At 39.8% G+C, this 26,126-nt stretch overlaps 3 protein-coding genes across 6 annotated transcripts in view; 2 read left to right on the plus strand and 1 right to left on the minus strand.

Annotated features, from left to right (window-relative positions):
- Positions 1-10,548: 10,548 nt before the first annotated feature.
- fyco1b (FYVE and coiled-coil domain autophagy adaptor 1b) lies at positions 10,549-22,413 on the minus strand. 4 transcript variants are annotated; one of them, XM_017042588.2, is made up of 18 exons: positions 22,319-22,413; positions 21,739-21,824; positions 21,477-21,583; positions 21,038-21,163; positions 20,627-20,733; positions 19,488-19,631; positions 18,706-18,793; positions 15,365-17,647; positions 15,013-15,105; positions 14,399-14,517; positions 14,104-14,271; positions 13,713-13,853; positions 12,852-13,060; positions 12,593-12,728; positions 12,106-12,210; positions 11,789-11,999; positions 11,343-11,452; positions 10,549-11,265 (listed from the first exon to the last, which is right to left on the minus strand). In XM_017042588.2, exons 2-18 carry the CDS (start codon positions 21,797-21,799, stop codon positions 11,196-11,198), a joined length of 4,278 nt encoding a protein of 1,425 aa, XP_016898077.1. In that variant the 5' UTR covers positions 21,800-21,824; positions 22,319-22,413; the 3' UTR covers positions 10,549-11,195. The 4 variants fall into 4 exon arrangements, with proteins under 4 accessions (XP_016898077.1, XP_008332701.1, XP_008332700.1 ...); XM_008334479.3 differs by having other exon boundaries at positions 21,739-21,821; positions 22,319-22,406; XM_008334478.3 differs by lacking the exon at positions 22,319-22,413 and adding an exon at positions 22,038-22,292 and having other exon boundaries at positions 21,739-21,821.
- A 642-nt stretch (positions 22,414-23,055) lies between these two features.
- On the plus strand, positions 23,056-24,679 carry LOC103396418 (chemokine XC receptor 1-like). The gene is made up of 2 exons (XM_017042275.2): positions 23,056-23,176; positions 23,318-24,679. Exon 2 carries the CDS (start codon positions 23,318-23,320, stop codon positions 24,368-24,370), a length of 1,053 nt encoding a protein of 350 aa, XP_016897764.1. The 5' UTR covers positions 23,056-23,176; the 3' UTR covers positions 24,371-24,679.
- A 578-nt stretch (positions 24,680-25,257) lies between these two features.
- The window catches only part of xcr1b.2 (chemokine (C motif) receptor 1b, duplicate 2), a 1,963-nt gene continuing 1,094 nt past the window's right edge, over positions 25,258-26,126 (plus strand). Inside the window, 2 exon segments of the mRNA XM_025052499.1 lie at positions 25,258-25,511; positions 25,646-26,125. Of these exon segments, the coding sequence (XP_024908267.1) occupies positions 25,658-26,125 (468 nt within the window). The 5' untranslated portion in view covers positions 25,258-25,511; positions 25,646-25,657.

The following is a 26,126-nucleotide window of genomic DNA, read 5'->3' on the forward strand; positions in this document are numbered from 1 at the left end:
AGCAGCAGCTACATGTTGGAGCAGGTGCAGTAGGCTCGGTGGAAGGAACTGAGGTGTTCTCTGGCGTAAATACTGGGAAAAGAATGTTTGAGGTGGAACTCCTAGTCAAGGAAAGGAGTAAGAAGATTGAACAGTTGAGGCAGCAGCGTCATCCTTCCAGGGAACAGATGAAGGATGGACGTGACGGGCCAAATCTGTACGCACTCCGATGAGCAGATTATTTCAAAAACATAGATGTGTGTGTGTTTTTCTATGATGCGAAATATCTGTGGAGGGAGGGGGCGAGAGTCTTCTAGCTGTTGTTAGTGAAAACAGTGTGCATCACCAACCAGATGAGTCAGCGTTATTGTTGAATACCCCTGATGTTCCACGGAGTAGAAATTGAAAAAGAGCACAAAACTACGACACGACTGAAATGTCACTAGACATCAACGCACGGCGATGACGGCGAGACTAAACAAACACCAGGGCGGTGACGTGGAGGTGATGGTGTGGAGCGATCCGACTGTTATGGAGCTCTAATTTCACATTCACAGTGAGTCTGTTTGCTGTAAAACAGTGAGTTACTGATGTCTTTGTTTTCACCACAATGTCTTTTATGTCCCAGTCACCGTCTCCCTAATGGAGGCATCACAAACTCTCCCAAACTGTGATGATGATTTGTATTCCGCAAGCGAGAATGTTTAGAGAGACGCAAATCAAAACAACTTCCACCTCCTGGTGGTTGACTAATGTGATGAAACTGCCACTGGATCGAGAGCAGAAACTGAAATCTGTTCTTAAAGCCGTCTAATTTCCTCATGTTCCAGTCCTTTTTATCACAACTTCCCCGGCCAAACAGGTCTGTGTCGGCAGAGGTCGGCCATATTGATCACTATACTTGCTCGCTGGATTAATGGTTGTCATGTGAAATGCAGTAATCACCGTCATCACGCCTCCTTGCTAATTATACGGAGCATGAAAGCCAGCTGCAGGACCTCTGGGCTTGGCTCCAACAGCTGGAGTTTTCAATGCGCTACACTGACCATTTGGCCCGCTTTGATGACCGAGATCGTGCAAACCTCCTGAGGATGCATAGCAGAATTGATGCAATGATGAGATTCAGCTCGTGAGATCTGAGGGTAGGGAGTTTGGTATTTTCTCTGCCTGATGTCATACTCTTTATACACTACATTTATATTATCTATAATTAGTTTTAAAGGGGAAACGTCTGTTACAGTTCATTCAAATTCTCAGTCACTTCTCAGTACCTAAGACTTTTCTGCAGCATAAGTGATGCTCAGAGAAATAAACACTGACTAATAACACTGAACACATTTGAGGTGAGGGTTCTAAAAAAAAATTAATTGACTGTTGATGTAAAAAGCATTACTTCAAAGTAACTCATCAGTACTACAGTACATGCTGATAAGAGGTCATATTTACACGCCCGGAGATGAAGATCCCAATAGGCTTATTAGACTGGGAGTACTGGTTCAAAAAGGTTTCTTATTACCAATAAATATGAAAATACTATTTGCAGTACAAATTAAAATCCAAAAACTAAAATAATAAAAATAAACTGCTGATATGGCTTAAGGATATCAGACCAGATTAATGGCGTTAATCATCAGGCAGCAGGATTGAACCGGTTTAGCCGCAGCCTCAGAGTGGACAGACTTTTGTAGGGAATACAGTTTGCTGTGTCATCAAATGTCAATGCCAATGTCAATTTCAAATGAGGCGAGAGAGAGAGAGAGAAAGGGTGCAGGCTAGTTATTATTCTGTCAACATGGGGGCGGGGGCTCGATATTCGCTCAATCTATAGAAAGGAAATCGTAATCATAATTTTGTATGTTTTTGGACAAGGATAAATCAGAGGAACTGGACAAAACCCACAAATGTACAAGACACAACTAACAGAAACTGTATAACGACCATTAGTTCTAAGGGATCAAACCGGCGACCTTCTTGCTGTAAGGCATGAGCACTAATCACCCTACCACCAGGGAGAAAGTGACCGGGGAAGTGATGGTCAACTAGAACCCCGGTTGGTGCGACTGCTTCACTGTCGGTGTTGAAGTAACCTGTCGTCTGACGAATGAACCGTCGTACGACTCACACCGTGTTCTAACAGGAGCGACTTCCAGTCACATCTGGAGGCAGCAGCTAATTTGTTGACTGCACTTTCACCCGCAGATCCATAATTCAGCAGGTCGAGCCGTACGCACTTGTCACATTACATTTACACTCTGAGCGTCTTTCCTCCAATTACATGCAGCACTTCAACCCACACAAGTCTGCTAGCCTGGCTAATAATGAGACATTACTGCCGAGGTGTCAGAAACAGCAGAGACGCTGATAATATTACAAAGAAAAAATTGATTTTTTTCTTTCATGTGCTATTTTGTGTTTTTGGTTACTTCTGGATTCACTTTATTAGCTTTCAGCTAAATTTTGGATTATTAAATATAATAATTCTGGTCAGATTTAAGTCATTTTAGGCTGAATTCTGGGTTTACAATTTGTTTTTCTTGGTAGAACATGGTAGCTCAAACGTCAACGTTTTTACTAACATGAGGCTAATATGTATTATTGTTCTAGGTAATTAACACTGTTTTAACAATGTTCTGTTCTGTTTTATTTTAAGTCTGATCCAAAGTTGAAAGCTGTTTCCAAGACCTCAAAAATCCCTCCCGTGTTTCCCAGTCGACTTTCTAAACACCGTCACGGCCGACTTCATCTTCATTAAATCTTAAACATGGGCCTAATTAACCCATGTGGTGATCCCACTGGGACGCTTCTATTTTGGTAACAGAGTAGGAACCTGGGGAAATCAGGAGTTAGTCAGTGATACAGGATGTTTGCACCGAAAACAACGGTGAAAGACGTTTGTTTCATCATTTGTACATTTCTTTTTACACATGCACTGGAAATGCCATTATGTGTCATTAGTAAACAAGATGTGAAGCATTTAAAATAAAAAGATCAGAACTATTGCTGTAAATTGACTGTGTACAACACAGTAATTGCAGTAGTAAATATTTTGCATTTGATCTTGAAAACACTGGACTAGCAGATATAAAAATTCAAATGAGGATTTTTACTTCAGCCCTTGGCGTGGGAGACAGTGGGTGGAGCTATAGATATATAAGACGGCAGCCTGCAGTGAGATACACATTTCACAAGGTTTATGACAAAGTGCAGTGAGGTGAATAATTAAAGTGCAGAGGAATAAAATAGGTGGAAGAGAAGGAAAAAAGAAAAGTGTCATCTCTTTTTCTTCCTCTTTTTTCCCTCAGCTTCATTCATTATTTCACTCACTGCCAACCTCCCTCTGCACCACCACAGTCTGCAGGATGACATTTGGGCTACGATGGCCAGCTGGCACCGTGTGCATCAAGATCCTCACCTGTTATATTGCCAAAACACAGATACAGTGTTCTGTCAGGTCTTGTGAGAGTAGAGTGGCAACAACACATCTGTTAATACCCTCAAAACACACACATGCTGGCTCCAACTCTCCTCCAATCACTGATGCTCTCCACTGTGCGTGAGCGTCAGGCGAACAAGCTCAGACAACTGTGATCGGACCAGAAGAGTCCTGCACCAGGGCGTAGCTCTCAAAAAACTCGTAAATTCTCAGGTGTTGTTTCTCTTTTGCTGCTCTTCACACTCACACTTGAAAACCAATACAAACAATATACAAGGCCCAGAATTTGGAGGCCAGATCGACAAATTTTCACAAACCGATGTCTGATAAAGCAGACATCATTCTTCCGACAACGCAGAGCAGAAATAACAGCGGCGTGAAAACAAGCGTGGATGGATGTGCAGCACACTGTGCCAATCAAACCTTCAGAACCGCAGCCTTTTCAAACATAACTCCTCATCATACCATCGCTATGGAAACAGAGGCGTCTGAGAGAGCGAGTGTGTGTTTGTGGGCGGGCGTGTTTTTTCTTTTGAGACAGAAATATCTGAGGTGACTAGGTCACATGACAGCTGAGGTGGACTGTGGCGGCGTCAGGTTGTTGGTTCCAATCAGATTCAGACGAAAAAAAAAATTGAAAAATCTTAGTTTTTGATTTGGCTGCAGATCCTGGTCCAAGTATAAAGTTCCACCTGGTCCAGACTCCCATTCATACTTCAACATCGTGGAACACCACCAGTAGAATGACCTTTTTATTTCAAAACTACCTGAAGAAAAACTTGTTTGGAAATCATATCCGTGTCAAACCCCTGCCGCCATCTTGAATGTGCAGTCTATGGGTAAACATTCAGTCACATTTAAGTAATAATTAAATAATTTCTGCTCCTGGTTCACTCCACCACCAGCTCTGAAGATGCCGGTCAGTTTTAGAGACCTGAGTGAAGCAGCACCGCAGCATCAACAGGATCATTAAAACACAGTGTGTTTATAACACTTGACTTTCACACTGTCAGCTTTGGACCAGGAGTCACAGTCAGACGTGTCCTAACCATCTGCTCAGCTGTGAGGGTCGAACTGTGACTGACAGTACCTGATGCCCCTAACCACCCTCACGTCATTCTCTGACACACACACACTCATGCATGTGTATTTCTTTTATTGCCACTCCAGTCGGCGGTTGCCGTCAGGTGGGCTGAAGTCCCTGGTGCGGAGGCGAGGAGTGAGGAGACGAGGATGAATAGATGAATAAAAGATCACAGGCCGGCGTTCGGTCTATTCTTCCTCTGCAGTGGGAATGAAACAAAACTAAAAAACAACAGTGTTGCACATGAAAGGGAACCACTGAGTGTGTCAGAGTTACTAAGGAACCAGTAACAAGTCGGAGAGGAAGTCAGTTATTAAAAAAGAAAAAAAGATTACTCCAAAGAATTATTTCTCAGACAAGAATTCTCGGGTGAAATATCTAATGAGCATCTGCGCTCTGATTGGACGGCATCTTCTGTTCAAACCACTTGGGGAAACTGAGTCTTCCTGTGTTTATTTGTTGGGTTTATTTCATTGTATGTTTTTTTTTTATTTCCATCAACCCTCACAAAGATTCTGACCTAATGGTATAAAATCCAACAAATTTCAGACACCCCTCTGGGAATCTTTGGAACGCAGCCGCACAAAGTGACGCAAAAGAAATAATTGTTTCCAGACAATTTAAAAAACGAGTCAGTTACATTCCCGTAAAAAAAAAAAGCAAACAGCCTTGTTTTGACTTGTATTTTTTCCTGTTGCACTCGACCTAACACTTGTATTTTTCTTAAAATTCACTAATTTTTTTTAAACATCATGTTGTTGTTTTTTTATATTACAGCAAGAAAGTCTTTTTTTAAGTTCTGCTGCAGAATCCAAAGCCTTCTTTCTACATAAATGTCATCAAAAGAAAAACGCTTGTGTTTACTTCTAGTTCTTTTTTTCTCTTTGCTGGAGTCATTTACATAACAACCTCCAAAGAAAAACACAGAACACGCCTTTCTTTGGAAGTATAACAAACACTGGAGGAACACACGGAATATCACGGCAAATCACAGGCTGTTACGGGTCGACTGCTTAAACAGTGCGTCCTCCTCCAGAATAAAAGCACGCTCGTCCTCTCCCCGTGGTCCACGGTGACTCGTCGCTGTGTTCAAATGTGGAGATGGCTGTGGCAATTAGCAGGGTTAATATCCCGGGCAGCATCACTAAATTAAATCTCCAACTCCACTGTGATGTGGCTGAATGGCGCACCTGTTCAGAGTAATTACAGATGCAGCCTGGGAGTGAACTCCTAATGAGTTGAGATAGTCAAGGTTGATTCACTTTAGAGGCACATCCCACCATTCTGCAAGAAGTGTCTTTGTTAATGGGTCTACAAGGAAATCTAAAAAAAAAAAAAAAATCCTAGGAAAGACTCTTGCAATCATCTTCAAGCATCTGCAGTCGAACGAAGTGGAATCCGTGACGGAGGTCCAGAAACTACATTGTGTAATCCTCGAGTGCTGTAGTGACTGCAGATGCAGCTGAACGGCTACGAAGCTAACAACGGGAGCAAGCTGCAAGAAAGTCCCCTCAACTTACTCAAAACATCCTGACAAGTGCTCTGCAACATTTGGACGCCTGTTTGTGTATTTCTTAAGGTCATAATGAGGCATCATTAACAACAGAACAGACAATTTTTCACTCCACTGAAATGGAAACATGTTTAAATAGTTCACCTTTTGCGACAGGTCTTGAACCAACTCTATTTGAGTTCTTCGTCTTCTACCAAAATTAATCATATTCTAATTTCATCTTATTTAAGTTCTTACAATAAAAGGACACAAAATGTCAACTGATGTCTCTCGGTGCCATTTACCATCTATATGTCTAAAAAACTGTTTTGCATATTTAGCTTTACCTTCGAACTGAAACAACTAGACTCATCAGCTGTAGTCCGTAGTTTGTACGAATGACTTTTATTTAATTTCATTCGGTATTTACATTTAAAAGGATACCACGGTGTGCACCACTGCTACTTCTGTGTGAAAGTTAATGCAGTTACAGTGTAAAGTCCTCCACTAGCTCAGATGTCTCCTGCCAAATTTCCCCCATCCCTCTGTGGCTGACTCTCTCCATAAGTATGTGCTCAGACAAACCGGCTTCCTGCACTAATTGAAGTCAATGATACAAGCTGCAGGGGAGCAGGAACAAAGTATCTCCATGGAAACGCAGGATGGAAAGTGTGTCCGCAGGAGCCTGCAGCACTGCATTGGATTTTCTGTTCACAGCAACTGAGAAAGAACAGAATATGGAGGACAAACGAGGGAAAAACAAAGGCAGGACTGAGTCGAAGACACAGAGACGGAGACTTTTGTCACTGATGACAAATGTGGAGAATAGAAGACATTTAATTCAGAAGTTTTACTTTTTTTTCAAGATTCAAGTCTCACAAGCGAAAGAAGAAGTGAACAGAAAAACCCCCGACAGCCACTAGATGGCACTGGTGCAGCTTATACACCAGAGCAACTGTGTGCAAATGTTTTTTTTCCTCTTCATTAGGATTTTTTTTGGCTGGGGCGACTTATAGTCTGGAAAATACGATATACAGAAATGGTACTACAAAACAAAAAAATTACTTCAGAATAAGAAAAAAATATTCATTCAAAAATATATTTCTCAAGCTCAGGCAAACATTTCAACAATCTCTGACACTTTACATTCAAATCTATTGATTATTGTTAGTTTCATTATTATTAGTTATTTCATAATCACTCCTTCCCACTCCAGTACAAGCCTTTTCGAAAGTAATAAAACAATCAGGAGCTGAAGGAGTCCAGACTGTTGTCAGTAAAACTCGTATAGTTTAAACATGATTAAATAGAACAGCCGCGCTGCAGAGAAATAAAACACGACCCTGGCATCTTCTCGCCTTTGGACACTTTTAGAAATATCTGATCTTTAAAAATGTTGTGGGCAGAGGTTGTTCTGATAGAGTTGCCATGGAAACAGTGGCCATCACACTGCCATTTCACTATAGATCTCAGACAGAATAAAAGCTCTGATGAAACAAATATGGATCCCCGTCCTCCTCCCCCCGCTCCCCTTGTCTCCCCTCCTCAGTCTGTTCTCGCTCATCATGATAGAAGATCATAAGGATCTGTGTGTGGATTCATGCAGAATTGAAAAACACAATCAATCTCAGAATCACATCAGCCAGGACTTCAACAACACACAGACACACGTGTATTTACAGTACATACAGCATCACCACAGATCTTTATACGTCTGTTTCATAACGCTGCGGTCTGGCGGTCTACGTCCATAAATCTTAAGCCATACGTTGTAATGACTTTTAGAGCCACAGCTAAAGAAGCTCCAAGTACAACTGCAGACATGATGGATCACAGAGAACCAGCGTCAGACACAAATGTCCTCCCTTCATCTCACGGCACTGACAAAGAAATTAAAAATCCAACCGGCTGCAGCTACATGCTGTGGGTAAAACAAGAACGATGATGTCACATCCTTATGACTCATAACTATAACTGTGCAAAAATAGTCAATTTTTCACAGGCAATTTCATGGTACTTGTGCTCATGTCAGCCATCATCTCCCCTACACTTACCTAATAAGAAAAAATAACCACTATTCTACAGCAATGAGGTCATTTACCTCTCATCAATAACTCTTCATGAGTGTCCTTCATATAAAACAATGTGCTTTCCATACCAGCAGCGAGGCTAGTTTCTGGTTAACCTGCTTTAGTACAGTCATTGATTTCCTACCTGATATTTTGCATGCAGTACGTGCAGCTTTCGACCAAGTGTCTCGTCGCAGCCGCAAGGGATGTAACAATCGAAGTGAAACAATATTTGACTGATAAACAAGACCTGTCATATGTACACAGACTTTTCAAAGAAACTGTTGGAAAAAACAACACATGCATTGCACACACATGAAAAGACCGGAGGAGGAACGCTGGGAAAAATACACACCTCTGAGAGTATGAGGGTAAACTTACAAGCTGAGGCGTGCACAGGTCAGGGCCATGCAAGAGCTGCATCCACAGCACAAATGTAACACCCTGCCAAAACACCCTGGCTGAATACTTATTTGAGTTATAACAACGCAATATTAAAATATATAAATATATCTTAGCAGAGTTCATTTCCTCAAGGTCAAGACAGTGTCCTTGAAGAAAGTAATCATGTCATCTGCGTACATGATAAGACAGGGATGTTCGATGATCACACACTTGTGAAGCATCTTTAAAGAAAACTATTTTTTATGTAGGAACTGAAAAGTAGACTGAGCCAAAATTATTTTTTGTAAAAACATGTCCATAGTAAAGAAAGAGAGAGTGTGTGTGTGTGTGTGAGAGAGACAGAGAGAGAGAAAACAGGTATCATCTCACACATATCAACTTCTCAGGTTCACACTTTGCTCGTCTCTGATTGGCTGGAGGTGTAACACATGTCTCTTAGTTAGTCGGGGGTTAAACGATGGAACGGCCTTGAAAAGAACATCACTTCATGACACACCACAGACAGGTGGGACAAACGTCCCGCAGCTTTAGGTTGACTGCGGTGTGTAGATAATAAATGTGCGTACGCGAGTGTGTGAGTCTGCGTTCTGTTTTTGTCAATAAACAATATCCAGAGCAGACAGAGAGAGAAAATGAAGCCCCCTCTCCATCTCCCACCACAGGCTGCAGTGCTCGTCTGCTATCATGTCATGTGCGTGAAATTGATGTTAAAAATGATGCTGTGTAAACACAACCTGCTGACTTCAGTACTCCTCTGTGTGTGTGTGTGTGTGTGTGTGTGAGTTGCATTGGCATTCAACAAACATGCGCACGTACATATTGGCGGTCACCCTCTGCAAACGAAGGCACACACACACACACACATATGCACACTTATACACATTTATACACATGCATAGTCACCGTGCAAATCAGATGCGTCGAGGAAGATCAGGAGGAGGATGTGACATGATTTACAATGAGAAACACAATGGTGTTAGCGATATAAACACTGGCTGTGGTACACGACACCTTTCACACGCAGCACAGAGCCTTTATCTCTGAGCCACAGGCCTTTGTTAGAACACACATGTAGCAGCAGTTTTACATTGGCTGTTGTTCAACGCTGTTCTCATTTAACGTCAAAAAAATATTACCCACATCTTGTCTGACATTTAAACCTAAAAAAATAATATATATTTTTTGCATCTGTGACAAGATTCTATTTTAGACTAGTGTTTCTCAAAAGGGTGTTCGTGACCTAAAGGTGGACTGCAGCACAATACTGTGTGGATTGTCAGTAAGCAGTAAGCGACACTAACGCCAGAGCATTTCTAACATGGAGGCACTTGCAGTATGTCGCTCTGACCACGATGGAACTTAAACCTGGTCAATTTCATTTTCTTAGCACTAAAGTAACAAAAACTGCGACTAAGTTCAACTCAGGCCTCAATATCCAGAAACTATACAGTGGTTACCAACAATGCAATCCTTCGATGACAGCAATGGTAACAAACTCTTCACAGTAAATCATCATTTTTTTATTTGTATTCGACAATCTGCTGTAATAAATCCACAGGATGTAAACTATATTTCAATAAAACATCGTCAGTGATCGTTTATTGGCTCCGTCTTTCTAGAAGACCCAGCTGTAAACCTTCACTATAAACACCATTAAACACTAATTACACACACAAAAAAAAAGAGAACGCTTCATCCACAGGCACAAAGGATGATGGGTAACAGAGAGAAGTGTTTCTATACAAGGAACGATTAAAAACAGACAAATATATATTTTTGCTAAACGTGTGTAAACAGTAAACATATTGGTTTTGCTGCTCTTCATCTGATGCAGTGTGTGTAAACAGTAAACATATTGGTTTTTGTCAGAATTGTTTAAATTACAGATTTAAAATGATGTCGGAAGACATTTGTCAGAATCATAAAAAGTTGACTTAAAATATTCCACACGTGCCTTTAGGTACGAGAATAAATTTGTGTTTTCTGAATGCTAGCTGCATTATTTTGTCTGTTTTGCTGCAAACCTTTTCCAGATAATTACTCAATAAAACGCCTGATGCCATCAGGAACTCTAGACTTTAGCTTAAGAGAAGAACGTAAACTTTTAGCTATGATATGTGTAGTGTTCACATTCACCAACGTCTGATGCCATCAGGAACTCTAGACTTTATTTACTTCACTGGTATTTGTTTTTAGAAATAAGTTTTTTTTTTAAACTTAACAGTAAATAACTTTAATTTTTTTACCATGTTCCAGAAAATTAGGATTTAATTGGTTCAACTGTTGTCAGGTTTTAGGAGTGAGAGTCAACATTTGACCAAAGTGCTGACCACTGCAGGGAGCAGACAGTGTTGCCTGCTGGGAATGGTAGGATTATCGATCCACTCAAAATCAAAATGATCCTAATTATAGGCAGATTATCGCAAATCATAAAAATGTGATCAAGAAATGTGATAGAAATGAGAAAGATTTTATGCTAAACATAACTTTAAAATAATATTCTGTAAAGTGCAGTTTTACTGTTTTAAAGTAGTGGGTAGATGTTAGATGTACAAACCAAGTATTGTCTAATTGGTACTTTTTCACATTGTTAAAATATTGTATAGTTTTAATATAATGCTACAGTGTCTCCTGAGGAAATCCTTCTTTTGAACCTAAAATTAATGTTTGTCGATGAGCTGCACCTGTGTTCTGATCGGCTCGTCCTGTCACTGTGAAAGGAGACTCACTCACTCACTCAGTCCCATCGTAAACCACAGCTTCAGCCAAGCTCAGATGATACTGCACTTTCTTTGAGATGAACCTGGGTGAAAGAAAAGACGGTACATTTTATATTTTCACCACCTGATCGACTGTTGGTTTGAGGGCCGCGCTGCTGACCTGGAGAAGGAGTTGTCAAATATGAGTGTGTACTCTCCAGCATTCCTGACTTTCAGTTCCCCTTGGATCGTCTCTTTGTGGGAATCACAGCGTGTCAGTGGGATCAAAACCTGCCAACAGTGAGAATTCACCGACTCAACAACTGCCTGCCATGTAAAAATCATTCAACTTTGCCTCTAATTTAATTTAATGTAATAACCACAACACTATGGACAGAAAAATATTACTTCAAATGAAAACAATGTTTCACTTCAAATTCAAAATTCAAATGTATTCCCTTTACCATCACGTTTCACTTCAAATTCAAATGTATTCCCTTTACCATCACGGTAGAGGTAGCTGGGGTAAATAATGGAAAGGTTTAAAAAAAAAAAATCACCATCAGTTCTGTAGGGACAGAGAAATGAGGATTAATGAATCTTCTTATAAACATGCCAACATCTCACCTTGGCCTGTTCCAGTGGTGTCTCTGAGTTTTCCCTGTAGACCACACTGAAGGCAATGCTCTTTGGTTCAGAGGTGAAAGTCCAGGAAACAGTGGGACCAGGGCTGATCATGGTGAGGCAGAGGGTGCTGTAACAGCTGGACTTTATGAAAAGTTCTTGGGAGCTGTCCCCAAACTCACAGATGTCACTGATCGTAAAGGGGACGGAGAGACTGCAGCCGCGCGGGGCACGGAGCAACGTTAGGTTCATGGTTTTTTTTCAATCAATTCTACCAATCGATCGCTGTGTTAACTCTTTGAATTGCGTGTCAAACTCACGTCAGTTCTCCAGACTTTAGTAAGCAAACCTCCGCATCCTGTACAGCCGCGCCAAAGTCCTCGGGGTCCTCTGAGGTAACGTCCCCCATACTGGCACTGCTGTTTCTGTTAGAAATGTATTTGATTGTTACTTAACACACACAGCAAGACAACAAGGCATCTTCTGTCTCTATTATTTTGATTAAGGAGCAAATCCTTTCATCAGCTTTAAGAGTCAGGTGGGAATTGTACTTTTTTTCTCACATATTATTATTATAAAATCTTCCACTTAAAAAGTTCCATTTGTCATGGGATAACTGAAAATATAGTGAAAACAAAAATATAGATATTGTGGGTGTATAATTAAACATCTTACTACAAAAATAGAAAAAAGAGATCACAGCTAAAATAAAACTAAATAGAAGAGAACAGAAACGCTTCGAAATATTTAGTTAATCCTAAATCCTAAAATGAGGAAATGTACTAGAACTGCATGAAAGATACTTACAGTTGTGCCGCCCCCTGCTGTCCTTGCTCGGCAGAGCAGGCGGTGACAAAAGACAGAGAGTCGCTGACGACGCTGACTTCCTCGTCTGTGATGATGTCAAAAACGCCATCATCCGGTTTCTCAACCTCGTCTGTTCCTATAAAAGAAACAATGTCTTCATTTTTATCAATGATTTTTAAGCAATCCTGCTTTGACAGTTTAAACAGGTGTAAAACAAAGAAATTATATATATATTTCTGACATATTACTGTCTTCCTACCTTGGACACTAGTCATGGCTCTTCCTGCCTGTAACAAGCGGCTGAAAGGTGTCCCCGGTGTGCTGTGAGTCACTTCCTCCTCTGGGTGGCGCTCCACTACTGCACTGTGCTGGCCGTAACAGTCCCTGCAGCAGCGCTCTCTGTTGCCGCCCTGTCGGGTGCTCACTGTGTTGCTGCAGCAGTAGTAGCAGAAGGGACGCCCACACAGTCTAAGAAAACAACAAAACACCATGTGACAGAGAGAGATGGCTCATAATTTTTGAACGGTGGACAAAGTGGTGAGTGAGTGAGTGAGTGAGTAAGGCAGTCATATTTAAATGAAAATAAAAACATCCAAAAGAAAAAAGGATTTTTACTTCAAAACTTTAAATCTATGAAATTTCCAATAATAACAAATTCAATAATAAATTAAATAGAGGGCAATTAAAACTCACAACCTGAAATAGTATAAAACAAAAAAAGACAATATTCTTTGTAATAATTATTCCATAAACTTAAACATTTACTTTTGTTAGATAAAATAACTGTTCATATATATACATGTATAGATATATATATAAATATAAACATATATGTACAAATCTGTTTACAGAGGGTGTTCGTTTACAAGATCTTAACCATGCCATTACATGGCATCAACGCCCAGTTCAGAACCACATTTCACGTCTGACTGACGCAGTAGAGTACACTTCTCATTTGAGCGGCAGAAGTGAAATAAAGAAATTATAAAACGCACCCTGTTCCTAGTTTCTGTTTTGACTGAAACTTCAGAGCGAGTACAATTTCTGCTAGCCGAAGAAGCGACAGGACAGTCTTTACATTAAAATATACATTTTCTACACACAGTACATCAAATCTGACCTGCAGTTGTACTTGCGCAGCCACCAGCTGAACTGACTGCGGCAGCCCAGACAGTAGTTCACGTCCCTCTCTGTCTCCTCCTCGCGGAGTTTCTGCTCAAATTCCAAGGCATCTGTCTTCTGCCAAAGTGCGTCCTTCTCCCTGCAGACAGCATTGACAGACATGTCTGTAAATACCTGAAAATCTAATGACCATCTTCCCTCCAGCAGGTGATAGAGAACCTGGTGTTTCTGATGCTGCATCATTGAAATGTAAAGACTGACGCTAGCCTCGTTTTTGATTGTTCTTACTAACTATATTATTATATTAAGTATTATTTATAGATGTGTGCATGCAGCTGTGTGATGTGCTAATTTTTTAATTTTTCATTTATTGTATTTATTTTCGATACCTGATAAGTTCCACCAGCCTTTCCTCCAAATTAATTTTGGTGCGGTAGAGATCGTCCAGTTCGGCTGCAGTCTTCAGGTCAAAGCTCTGTTTTTCCAGCGTGACTCTTCGTACATTTTCACTCATCTCCCGGCAGGTCTGCTGCGCCGCCTTCAGAGCCTCCTCAGATCTGTAGGACACAAGAAAAACAAAACAAACAATGCCGCCTGGAATGCGCAAAACTGGGTACGTGTGTTTCTTTTCACGGAGCTTAAATTTGCTCCACGACGTGTGATTATGAATACAGTATATCTCACCTTGATAAGTTCTCTTTCAGATGGATCATCTCGCCTTCTTTCTGCTGGATGAGATTTTCATACTCCGCCATCTGGCTGTTTTTCTCCTCAATCTGTTGGCAGTATCTCTGGTATTCGGCCTGTAATCGCCGCAGCAAAGCCAAACATTATTTCTGGTTCTTTGTGAATTAAGCCTGTGAATATATCATTGTGATTACTGTAGCAAAAACACACAGTGCTTCTACTACTGTGTGGAGCAGTTAAGTTTTCATTGATCAATCAGAGAAGTGCAAATACACACTAAAATAAAGGCACAGGTGATTTAGTGTTTCCAGAGGTCAAATGAAGGGCTCACTGACACTACAGTCAAGGCCAGGAAGTAGAACACTCTAAAAAGAACACGATTCTGTATGTGTGCGGTTTCAGAAATTATTTTATTGGTAGTCGTTGTGTTACTTTACTGTTTTTGGCTAATAAATAATCAAATAATATTTTTTCTAACACCTTCTCTTGTTAGTGCTGTGTTTTTTTAATGGTGGCTAAACATGTGGTACTTGGAGAGGTTGTACGTGATATAAAAGGTTTGAGAAGATTAAACAGTTTTTAAACTGATATTTGAGGAACGTTAAGTTCACCTTCAGCTCTCTGAGTTTGTTCTCCAGATCGACGACCTTCTCCTGCTCAGTCATCAGCTGTGATCTGACTTCCTGTAACTCCTGGTTCAGAGCCTGGACAGACATAAAGGACTCATTATAACACAGATAAGTAAAAATGGTAAAAATAGAGACACCTCACTAAATTTTCATTAACGCATAGAAATAAAAAGCTAATGAGAAACCACATTTCCTGTATGTAAAAAAAAACAGGTTTCTCCTTGAGAATTCCTCGTTGTTAGCTTTATGGCATTTAAGGACATAAAACCTACAATGCTGTTAACAAAGTTCATTAACAGTGAAGTACAGTTAGGCTGACTTGTTTATGGCTAACCTGAAGCTGGCTGCTGTGGGCAATATCTTTGCTTTGGCACTGAAGGTGAAGTGTCTGGATCTCCTCCTGGTTTGTCCTCTGCTCCATTTCCGCCTCCTGCTGGGCTTCTTTCAGCTTCTGCAGCTCCTGCTTGACTGCCAACAGCCCCTCCTCGTTGTGGAGCTGATGGAGGAGATCCTGGTTCTCCTTCTTCAACTCCTCAATGCAGTCATTCAGCCTGTCGGCTTCCTGGGAGGCCTTCTCCTCCAGCTCATGCATACTTGTTGACAGATCCTCCCAGCGCACATTGGCCTCCTCGTTCTCAGCCGTCAGCGTGCAAACATGAACACCCAGTTCAGCTGTTTCTGTGTTGGCTCTGTGCAGCGCCTCCTTGGTTTCACTGTTCTCCAGACACAAAGCTTCATATTGCAGCTTCAGCCTATCCAGCTGCTCTCTGGACGCTGTGACCTCTGAGGCCAGACCAGCCCGAGCTTGGGCCTCACCATCGCGCTCACGAATGAGGGCCTCCTCTCGCTCTCTGGAACGCAGAATCTCATCCACGTGCTGGCGGTTGAGATCTTCAACTTGGGCCTTGAGTTGCTCAACTAGGAGACGGAGGTCCTCTTTTGAGGCCTCTGTCACCTCCTGCAGGGCATGAAGTTTCACTCTCTCTTCAGTTACTGTAAGAAGCTGAGCTCTTAGCTCCACCACCTCCTGCTGGAGCTGCTGCATCATCCCTCGGCTGAATTCCATTTGAGCTTCAGCTATCATCAGTGTGTACGGGTTCTCTTTGTTTTCCTCTGAGGAACACTGTTGCTCAACAGGAAGTCTTTGCAACTTTTCATTAATCTCTGCAGCTGTCTTTTCATGCAGGAGTTCACACTTCAGAGTCTGGTCTGTAAGTTTGACGTTAGTTTCCTGGAGATTCTGATGTAACTCTGCTCGGCCGCTTTTGGAGACCATAAGGTCCTGTTCCAAAACTGTAGCTTTGGCGGAAAGAGAGTTTAATTCCTGTTGAGCTCTTGATAACTCCATGTGTAGCAACGGCAGAACTTCCAGCAGGTCTTTTCTCTCATTCTCCATCTTCTTCAACTGAACATCTGATTTCTCCTTCTCAAAAAAAGCCTTCTGGACAGTCTCCTCCAAATGGAGGTTTTTATCCAGAAGTCTTTCCTCTCGAGCTTCTAGGCACATGTTTGCAGCCTCTACTTTACTTCTGAGGTGATTCTCTGAAGCTCTCAAAGAAGCTAGCTGATCTAATAAAGCTGCCGTGCTACTGGGTAATGCACTCATTCCATCCTCACGATTCTGGATAGTTTGAAGCAGCTTGGAGTTTATTTCCATAAGATTGTTACATTGTGTCCGTAAGTCGTCATCATTCCTGGTTTGATCTGAAGAATCAACACCAATATTAGTGAGTTTGGAGCTCAGACTTTCATTCTCTTTATTTAACTTTGCCACCTGTTCCTCTAAGTGATTTATTCTCTCTGAGCCCACAGCTAACTCTTTCTCTCTGTTTTTCAACTTTTTTCTCAAATCAAGGATAAGGCTCTCAAGTCTGTCATCCTGGCCGCTACTGAAGCTGGATCTCTGTTCCTCCTCCTCTCTCTCCTCCTGCAGCCTTTTCTTCAGCTCCTCTGCCCGTCGTTCTCTGCAATCCAGTGATGCTTGTAGGTCGAGAAGCTGGGTTCTCAGGTTCCCCGTTTCTTTCTCTTTTGACGTCAACGCTCCTTGAATTCGACTGACGACCCCTTGGAGCTCCTCCAACCGTCCCATCGCCTCTTCCTGTTCATCGTGGGCTCTAGCTTGCACTTCCGCCAGCTTCTCCTTGCTGTTTTTCAACTCTTCATCCCTAAGTTTGAGATCCTTTGATAAACACTCAGATTCTCTGGTTCTGTCTTCAGCTGCTGCCCTTGCTTCCAACATCTTCTCCTCTGACGTCTTCAGTTTATCTAGCAGTTCCTGGATCTTCAAAGCTGCGTCACAGCAGGTTGCCATTTGTTGGTCTTTCTCCAACTCAGAGAAAAACTCTGTATTTTTGTTATCAGCAGCTATTACTCTGTCTTGAAGTTGTGATTTCTGAGCTGCTAGCTGTTCCTTAAGGTCTTTAACTATAAACTTTAGATCAGCGGCTTCTTTACTTAAATCCTGAATCTGTACCAGGAGCTCCTGCTGTCTTAGCTCCGATTGGTCAAGCTCAATACGGAGACTCTCTGAAATGCCGCAAGGAGAAGGTTCCACTATTTCTCCGAGATCATTAAGAACGCTCTGGCTCAAGTCTGAAACTGGCAGAAACTCCTGCACCTGGAAGGAACAGGAGATCAGATTATTAAAATTTCAGAAAAAATAACTAATTCACTTGAAATGTCTAATATGCCAAAATCTTGAAGTCCTAAAGTCAGTTATGACCATGGATCCTGAGCTCTTTAGCCTTGTTTTGTGTTCTCCCTTGTAAGATCACATTTGATGTTTGAATGGACCAAATTAACCTGGTAGTGTTTGATTAAAAAAATGTAAATGTTAAATTGACTAGTGTTTTATATGATTAGGACTGTGAAATAATAATAAAAAAGTTTAAATCAATTTTACACATCAAATGCATTTTTTTCACCTATCTGCCAACAACCCTGTTTGGTGGATAAAAAAGACACCAAATTGCTCCTTTGTTGTTTAGGTTGCGGACTCCTTCTGCAGACCATCATCTCTCACTTCACACATGCCAGGTGAAAATACCGTCTGTTCTGCTTTAGTATAAATAAGTGTTTTTGAAGGTGAAGGTGAATTCACTGATTTCTTTGTGTCTGCTGCAAAAAAGTGTTAATTTGTGGGGTTAAAATAATTATTGTAACGTTTGCTGAGACGGCAGAAAACATTATGCACACTAGAACTTATCATGTGGACACATGAGACCAAACTAGAACTGCAAGGACATGGAGAAATTGATCAAACCTCTTTCTGAGCCAATCTGCTAAAAAGACAGCAATTAATTTCCCTTTTCAGATACTTAGGGAGTTGAGTGAAGGAATCCATTGATATTAAGTGTTAACACAAAGAATCACATTAGTGGTAGGTTCTGAAAATGTCATCAGCTGTTAATTGGTAATGACAAGTCTTCACCTGAGTTAATACCTTCACGTGTTAACTAAAATCTAATGAGTTAATGAAGTTCTCAGTGAATAAAAAAGCAGCTCCAGCTCCTGCTTATGCTGCAAATTACTTTTTATTCTATTTGTATCTTAAGAAAAAAAAAACTTTTAACCATATAGTAAGATTGAAGGAAATGTTTTAGGGTTTTTTTTGCAAAAGACAACATCAACTTATACAACTTGTATTTGCAATTTCATGCAGGCAAGAAGAAGTACCTGTGAATGTGGATAGCTGCCGACCAAACTGTTGATGCTGGAGCAGCGACTCGGAGACTTCCACGAGGGGGCGTAGCCAAGAGTCCTCCTTTAGCATAATGGAAAAAAAAACATTTTAATAGATTTTTATACTTATACTAGAAGCATGTAATATATGCAGTAAAAAAAGAACCTATAATATTGTGTGACAAAATCATTCTAGCAACAAACTAACACACATAGATGATCTAATGTTATGTCCTTTTTACTTTCTGCAAGGTTTGTATGTATAAACATACACCAAGATATTGCACAAGCTATAATCACACAGCATATCCACCATATCTTGCTGCAGACAAACCCAGTCTGTGTAAGACATTGGTATTTAATTCAGAATAATGATGAAATGACTCCTAATACAATGTCATGAATTATGCTAACAGGAATTGTGACAATTCCCAGTAGAGTAGGTGCAAATTGATGAGAAGGAGGAGGTGAAAAGTTTTGGCAAAGGTGTTGAGTGGAGGAACAGTGTTCAATGTTCGCACACTGTCGGCACTGCATCCTCTTATGCACACATTTACACACACATTTGAGCCAAAAAAAGAGCTGTGAATGTGTTGAGTGATCAGCTAATTAAGTGTGTCTTCACATTTCGAGATACCTAATATTGCTGCATAATTCTCTATTAGTTGAAGTTACATGGTGTGTTATTTCAAATAACTTCAGGTCTCTTTCAAGTTCATTTGCTAATTACCCTGCCCCCAGGAGAACCTTATTCTAAATCATGAAGAGTTTGTTACCTCGCAAACGCTGGCCATTCTGCATCAAGGTCGTAACCTCTGGCTGCCACGTCAAATTGGATCTGGTTGAGCTCATAAAGATGACTGATTATGTCAGCGGTGAGATGACACTTCAGGAATGGACTGCGAGCGTAATACCAGTCACTGAACAGGAGGGAAACCAACAAAGACAATTTAAACTGAGTGGTAATGACTAATACAGAGGAAAGTGTTAGTGTACAGGGTATCAGCTGAACACATGCATGTGTTAGGGTTGATAAAATAAGTGAGTCTGAATAGTGGACAGAAAATAACTCAGTGAGGTACCACACAACAAAACTGCATTGTTATTTTGACATCAGCTGGGATGGTGTGATGGGGTATAATGTATGAACTGTGTATTCTTCAAAGTACAATACAAGCATATGCAAGGCTGGGTAAACGTTATAGTGAGGTGTATACTTTCACTTTACAGCTCTGTCTTTTTTGCAGACCTTTTCTATCACAGTACTATTTAAAGTAGGTCTTTCAAATTTACACGTACAGAAGTTTGGATTTTCACCGACTTCTAGCCTAAAACACCATTGTTTGCCAGAGCTTCAATCTCAGGTGAGATGCTCAGCTGACGTCAGAGAGCAGGGCAGTAAATCAGTCCAGAGTAGATCCGTTAGTGTTGTTGAGGATTTTGGCTTCACTGAAGTTTTGAAAAAAAAAAAAAAAAAAAAAATGCAAAACATGTTCTACAAGGCAGAGTAAATCATGAATAAAAGTGATTAATCCATAACTAATCTGTGATTTTAATCAGGTTAAAATTTTATATTGTTTCACTGGCCAATAAAGTGAATTTCTATGCAGATTCTCAGGAATGTATAAATGTATAAGAGTGTATAACCTGTTACCATTAAACAGCACATACTGTATATTGAAATGATTTATATAATAGGTGAACTGTCCTACGTGACAGGAAGTACAGTAAATGTCACTTTTGCTGAATGTGTGCAAGCTTTTTCTTGTGAAACAAGAAGTAAGACATGCAAATGTGGAAGAGAGTTTCACACTTCCTCAGAAAGGCTCTGTCTGGCCAATCTACAATCAGCTAAATTCAACATAAACATAAGAAAAATACATAGTCATTTGTGTGTACATCGTACGCCTCTGACCTTGTGGTTTTGCGATTCATGAGACACTGCTGAAGCGTGTCGGCGAGACGTTGGTGGATGAGTGAGTAGCGAATAAAGGCCCGTCCTTTTCCCAGCGATGTCTTTAACTGTGGATGTATAAAAATGAAAATTTGTGCAGCTTTGATTGTTTTCTAAATAAAATATTATAATTATATTTAAAGATGTCTAACATTGGAATAACATTCAAATAAATGATCAAAACAGAAAGAAAATCTACAGTTAGTTTTGGTGTTTAAAGGACAATAAATGCTTTATCAGCACTGACACTTCAGAGCCTCTGCCTAGGACCAGGATTACTGACAGCGCAGCTTTGTCACATTTGTGTGTCCTGTAGCGTGGCAGGAGACAAAAAGAGTGAGACGGTGTGAATGTGTTGCACTGGGAGATTACCTCAGGGATAGACTTAACAAAACGAATGCCATCATTAGCTCCTTTGTTCTTGTTCAGGCAGTCACAGAAATAATCCCAGTAGTCTTTCCTCTGGCCCAGCAACGTTGTCTTCTCTTTCTGGTCAAACTACAATTTACAAAGTGTCTTTTTTATTTAAAATTCAATTAGTGGTAATAGATTATACTACATGTCTGTCTAACACGTGCTGAAGTAAACAAAAAAAAAAAAAAAAAAGGAAAAGGGAACATTTCTAACATTAAGCAAATAATTGTAGTGGTCAATTATACTTCATATTTACTGATTTCACCCTATTAATATTTTTTTTGTCTTTATTTAGTTAGGAAGAAAAAAAATTAAACATATTTTGATGGTGAGGTTTTTGTATCCTGAAGACTTTATTGTCTACTATAGAGTTTTATAACCTCAGTAAAACCCTTACCTGCAGCAGGTATTCCAGCTTATAAAAAAATTTGTGCAGGTTGGTGCTGTCATCAGTGATGGGTTCTCCAAACTCTCTGTATTCTTTACTCAGCTCCAACACAGCATCTGGACCAAAACATGACATGATACTGCTTGAAATTGCATTAATCTCATCTGAAGATTAAACCAAATGCAGCTACTGCCCTTAAAGAAAGCAAGTCAACAAAACATGAAAACACAGCAGCTCTTATTTCTGATGTGTTTGTGGACACTTTATTTACCCTGCAGGTCTCTGATGACCCTCTGCAGCTGATTGTCTCCAACAGATGAGCAGGAGGCCATTGTGGGGAAATACAAGGAAATTCTGCTAAAAACAATATAAACAAAGAGTGAATACATGACATTCTTATATATTAATTAAAGATAAGGATCTGCTTCATCACATTACTGTAAGGAAGACGTGACGTGTCAGAGAACCACGTCATAAACTGAATATCCTAAATGTCTTAGGTTTCCCTATTTCATAAGAACACACATGAAGTACTCTCAGTCTCAGTGACAGCTGGAAACAACGACTCACCGACACGGCTCTCCTAACTCTGTCATAAAGCTGTAGTCATAAAGTAGAACCGTTGACTTTACGTCACTGCAGAATCCATGGTGTTAACCAACACACTGTGATGTAAACGTTGTATTTGTCAACCTGAGAGACGATCTGTCCATGTCATGCACCTGCTCTCGTCTCATTTCCGGGTTTTATTATTACTTCACAACATTTTCTGTCATAACCTAGTTCACGGTTTGGTTTTAAAAATTGAAAAGAGTCTAAAAGATGTTGTAAAATTCACAAGACAGACATACTTTTTCTGTAAATTTGTCCAGAGTCTCCTGTTTGTTGATGTAACCGCAAAACATGCTAGTGTTTGAGGGCGGTCACTGTGGTGATTGACACGTCGGCTGAGGAATCAGGCGCCAGCATTAGTTAATCTTCCTGCAGGTTTGGTTGAGAGATCGGAAAAAAAAACTAATAACTAAATAAAACTTATAACTAAATAACTTAAGACACATTTATAAGAAATTGTAAATATAATTATTATAATAATACATTTTTATTATTTATTAGAGATGATTGATGGCATGATAAAAAGTAAGCCTTACTGAAATTATCAATTAAATTAAATTAATTAAATTAAATCATAAATAATAGATCAATAAAGTTGGCAATAATAATGCCAATACTACTACGATTACTGCTACTACTAATAATAATAATAGTGATAATAACAATAACGATAATAATAATAATAATAATAATAATAATAATAATAATAAATATTCTTATTGTAATAAGAGCAAAATGCATTTTTGTATTGTGCAGTAACTGCATACAACAATAATGTGGATTAATATACTGTATGTAAAATATTTTGTGTGCCATCACACAATATATGTAAAATATTTTGTGTGCCATCACACAACATTTACTTTATTTTCAGTTGTAAGGATTTAATTTAATCCAAAAGGTGATGTTCTTAATAAACAGAAAACAAAATGTATAATGTGTCCTCCTTTGACTGAAACGATGTTTAGAGGATCTGAAAACAATGGTTTTGTTCAGCTCACCTCACTGGCTGATTCCCAAGGAACAAAACCACTTCACTGAGTTTTTGCCAATACCTTTTTTGAGGACTGTTAGGTGTTTGCACAACTATTGTGGAGGTAAGAGTCAATTTAACTGGTCATTTTACAAAGAGGATTATTAACTGAACCTGTCAAAGTGTGCTCAAAATAGTTATTCTATAAAGTGTTGTTTATATTTTTGGGGGTAATTTCAAATTTCTTGTTCTTCTTGGGGTAAAGATGGCTACAACTACAACTGAAGATTATATGGTCACAGATGCAACTGAAGACATGTACTATTCCAGTGACTATGAAGATGAAATGTGTGATACATCGAGCATGGTAGAGTTTGGAAGGACCTTCACTCCAGTTTTCTACTCCATTGTGATATTCCTCAGCTTGCTTGGCAACATCCTGATCATCGTGATTCTGGCCAAGTTTGAGGATCTCAAATCTCTGACCAGTGCTTGCATACTGAACCTTGCGATATCCGATCTCATCTTCACCATAGGTCTGCCCTTTTGGTCCTACTACTACATATATGGCTGGACCTTGGGGGAGCCTGCCTGCAAAATTGTCAGCTTTGTCTTCTCTGTTGGTTTCTACAGCAGTGGTATCCTCCTGATTCTGATGACCGCTCATCGCTACATAGCAGTCATGAATCCTCTGTCTGACATTGTGGCACTCACAGGGTGCTACAGTGTCCTAGCATCTGTGGTCATTTGGGCAGTTAGTATCCTATTAGCCAGTCCGGCTCTACTGTTCACACAAGTTCAAGAGCAGACTCACTGTGTGTTCGCAGATTCTTTTTGGAGCTTATGGGGAATCTATCAGCAAAATTGTCTCTTCGTAGTCTCTCTGTGTGTTTTCATTTTTTGCTATTCTCACGTCATTAAAAGGCTACTAAACCCCATTGGCCAAAGAAGAAAACACAAAACTTTAAAACTTATTTTTACCCTCATGGTGGTTTTCTTTGTTGGATGGACACCATACAATGTCGTCATATTTCTTCAGTCCACGCATTTCTGGCCCAAAGAAGAAGTAGATTCAAAGGCCTTGGTTGCCATTTGTGAACAATACAAACCCCTGGAATATGCTTTCTACATTAGTCGAGTCATTGCCTTTTCACACTGCTGCATTAACCCTGTGTTTTATGTCTTTGTTGGAATTAAATTTAAAAATAACATCAAGAAGATGCTGCAGCGCTGGAGCCACAACAAAAGCAGCATCAAAAGCCGACACAGTCGAGTCACCATCACATCAATCACAAGTGGTGAGGAGTTTTCTTTGTAAGTAATGGCATAACAAAAAATTGATCATAACTAATCACATGTGAGTATGGCTAAATATTGATGAACAGCAGTGCAAATGTGTCGTCTATTACGTGTATTGAAATATCTGTGTTAAAAAGTATATATATATGTGTGTGTGTGTATTAATCTCTTCTTTTCTGATTTAAACAAAATCCTTATGTATTAAACTGATTGAAAAAACTGTTCAGCTGTAAAAACATATTTGAAATATTGTAATGTATAAGAAGCAATATACCTAATATAATTAATTTGTTTTACATTCATTAAACCTACCCTAACGTGTCCTTTTTATGTTTTTATCTTATTTGTCTAAACACAATCTTCATTTTACGTCACCTACGTCTACATTAACATTAGTTAACTCTATAGGCATATACTGTATGTAGTTTTAAATGTGTGTCATAGGTTAAATGTGTTTTTTTGGTCAGAAGAATGAGGGGAAAAAATGCCAGCCTTCAACATAGAACAATACATGAATGCAATAACAAGACTACCCGAGTATGTACAAATGAGTGTCTATTATTATGTTAAGTTAAAGTAAAATCTCTGTAGACTAACGGTCAAAAAGTCATGTTTTCATTCATTCAATTTTCATATACATATTCTTAAATGTTTTAATTGTGGTCTGTTGGACACTGCTCGTCCTATCGAGATCTGTCTCTGTGTGACTCTGGTCCCTCGTAATGGAGCAAAAAAATTGGTGAAGCTTTTAGTCTTTATTAAAGAATCAGCAAAATTGCCCAGCTAGCTGCCGTGTTCATCATAACAACAGGAAAGATACTTCTATGTTGCCACACTACAATTATCACACACACACCCAGTAATTTTCCACAATTTTCCACGTAATTTTCACACAAACGTTGAGAAGTAGCTTCCCTCTTAAGATACATTAAGCTCACTACTACTTAATGATAAGGCGCTAAGGTTTTTACTGTCATCTACGTAATACCACTCATTTTAAACATTATAGTAACTTCCCCGAACTTGTGATTGACTTTGCTGGAACAATGACACAGTCTCAGTAACAAAAAGTGAAAGAAGAGAAAAAAGGAAGTCACAACTGTGTTTTACTTGAAGTATATTTTCTTCACCACTCAGCAGTGGAACTGGTCAAGTTTAAGGTAAGATTCTTCCTTCTGCGGTTCTACTTTATGATCCTTCCTACATACTAAGATTTTTAAAGGTTAAGTCATACAGGTTAAAATAGCGTGTAACAGGTCAAGTTTTCACATGATTTCTGTTTCATTTTTATCAGACATTATCCACAATGAACATCTCAACATTCAACGACACAGTGCCGGAGTTGGACCTTGATGATATTGTATACGTATCAAATCAAAATGACACGTTACTCAGTCAAACTATTACCGGTGCCTTTTTCATTGTGATCTTCATAATCAGCGTCATAGGCAACAGTCTTCTTCTCCGTGTTCTTGTTTCATACGAGGACCTGAGAAATAGCACAAATGTGATTGTTCTGAACCTGGCCTGCTCTGATCTGTTGTTCAGCATGATTCTCCCATTCTGGGCCACCTATTATTTACACGACTGGGTGTTTGGAGACTTCTGGTGCAAATGTTTAACAGCTGCATACTTTACTAGCATGTACAGCAGTGTCATTCTACTGACTGTTTTGACTGTGGATCGTTTCTTCACCGTGGTGCTTCAATTCTGGATGGAAAACAGTGTGAAAAAATGCAGATGCTCAGTCGGTGTGTGTGTGGCTGCGTGGGTCA

Source organism: Cynoglossus semilaevis, chromosome 20, assembly GCF_000523025.1.
Source record: "Cynoglossus semilaevis isolate Cse_v1.0 chromosome 20, Cse_v1.0, whole genome shotgun sequence".
Lineage (NCBI taxonomy): Eukaryota > Metazoa > Chordata > Actinopteri > Pleuronectiformes > Cynoglossidae > Cynoglossus > Cynoglossus semilaevis.

What these genes read in the sequence shown, in the direction of transcription:
- fyco1b (XM_008334477.3), bottom strand. Translation starts at nt 22,063, where the DNA reads ATGACAGAGTTAGGAGAGCCGTGTCG. An exon ending in GAATGGCCAGCGTTTGCGAG is followed by an intron (nt 18,794 to 19,487) that starts GTAACAAACTCT and finishes ATTATGCTAAAG; the next exon opens with GAGGACTCTTGGCTACGCCC. An exon ending in AGGCTGGTGGAACTTATCAG is followed by an intron (nt 13,854 to 14,103) that starts GTATCGAAAATA and finishes TGCTGTCTGCAG; the next exon opens with GGAGAAGGACGCACTTTGGC.
- LOC103396418 (XM_017042275.2), top strand. Translation starts at nt 23,318, where the DNA reads ATGGCTACAACTACAACTGAAGATTATATGGTCACAGATGCAACTGAA.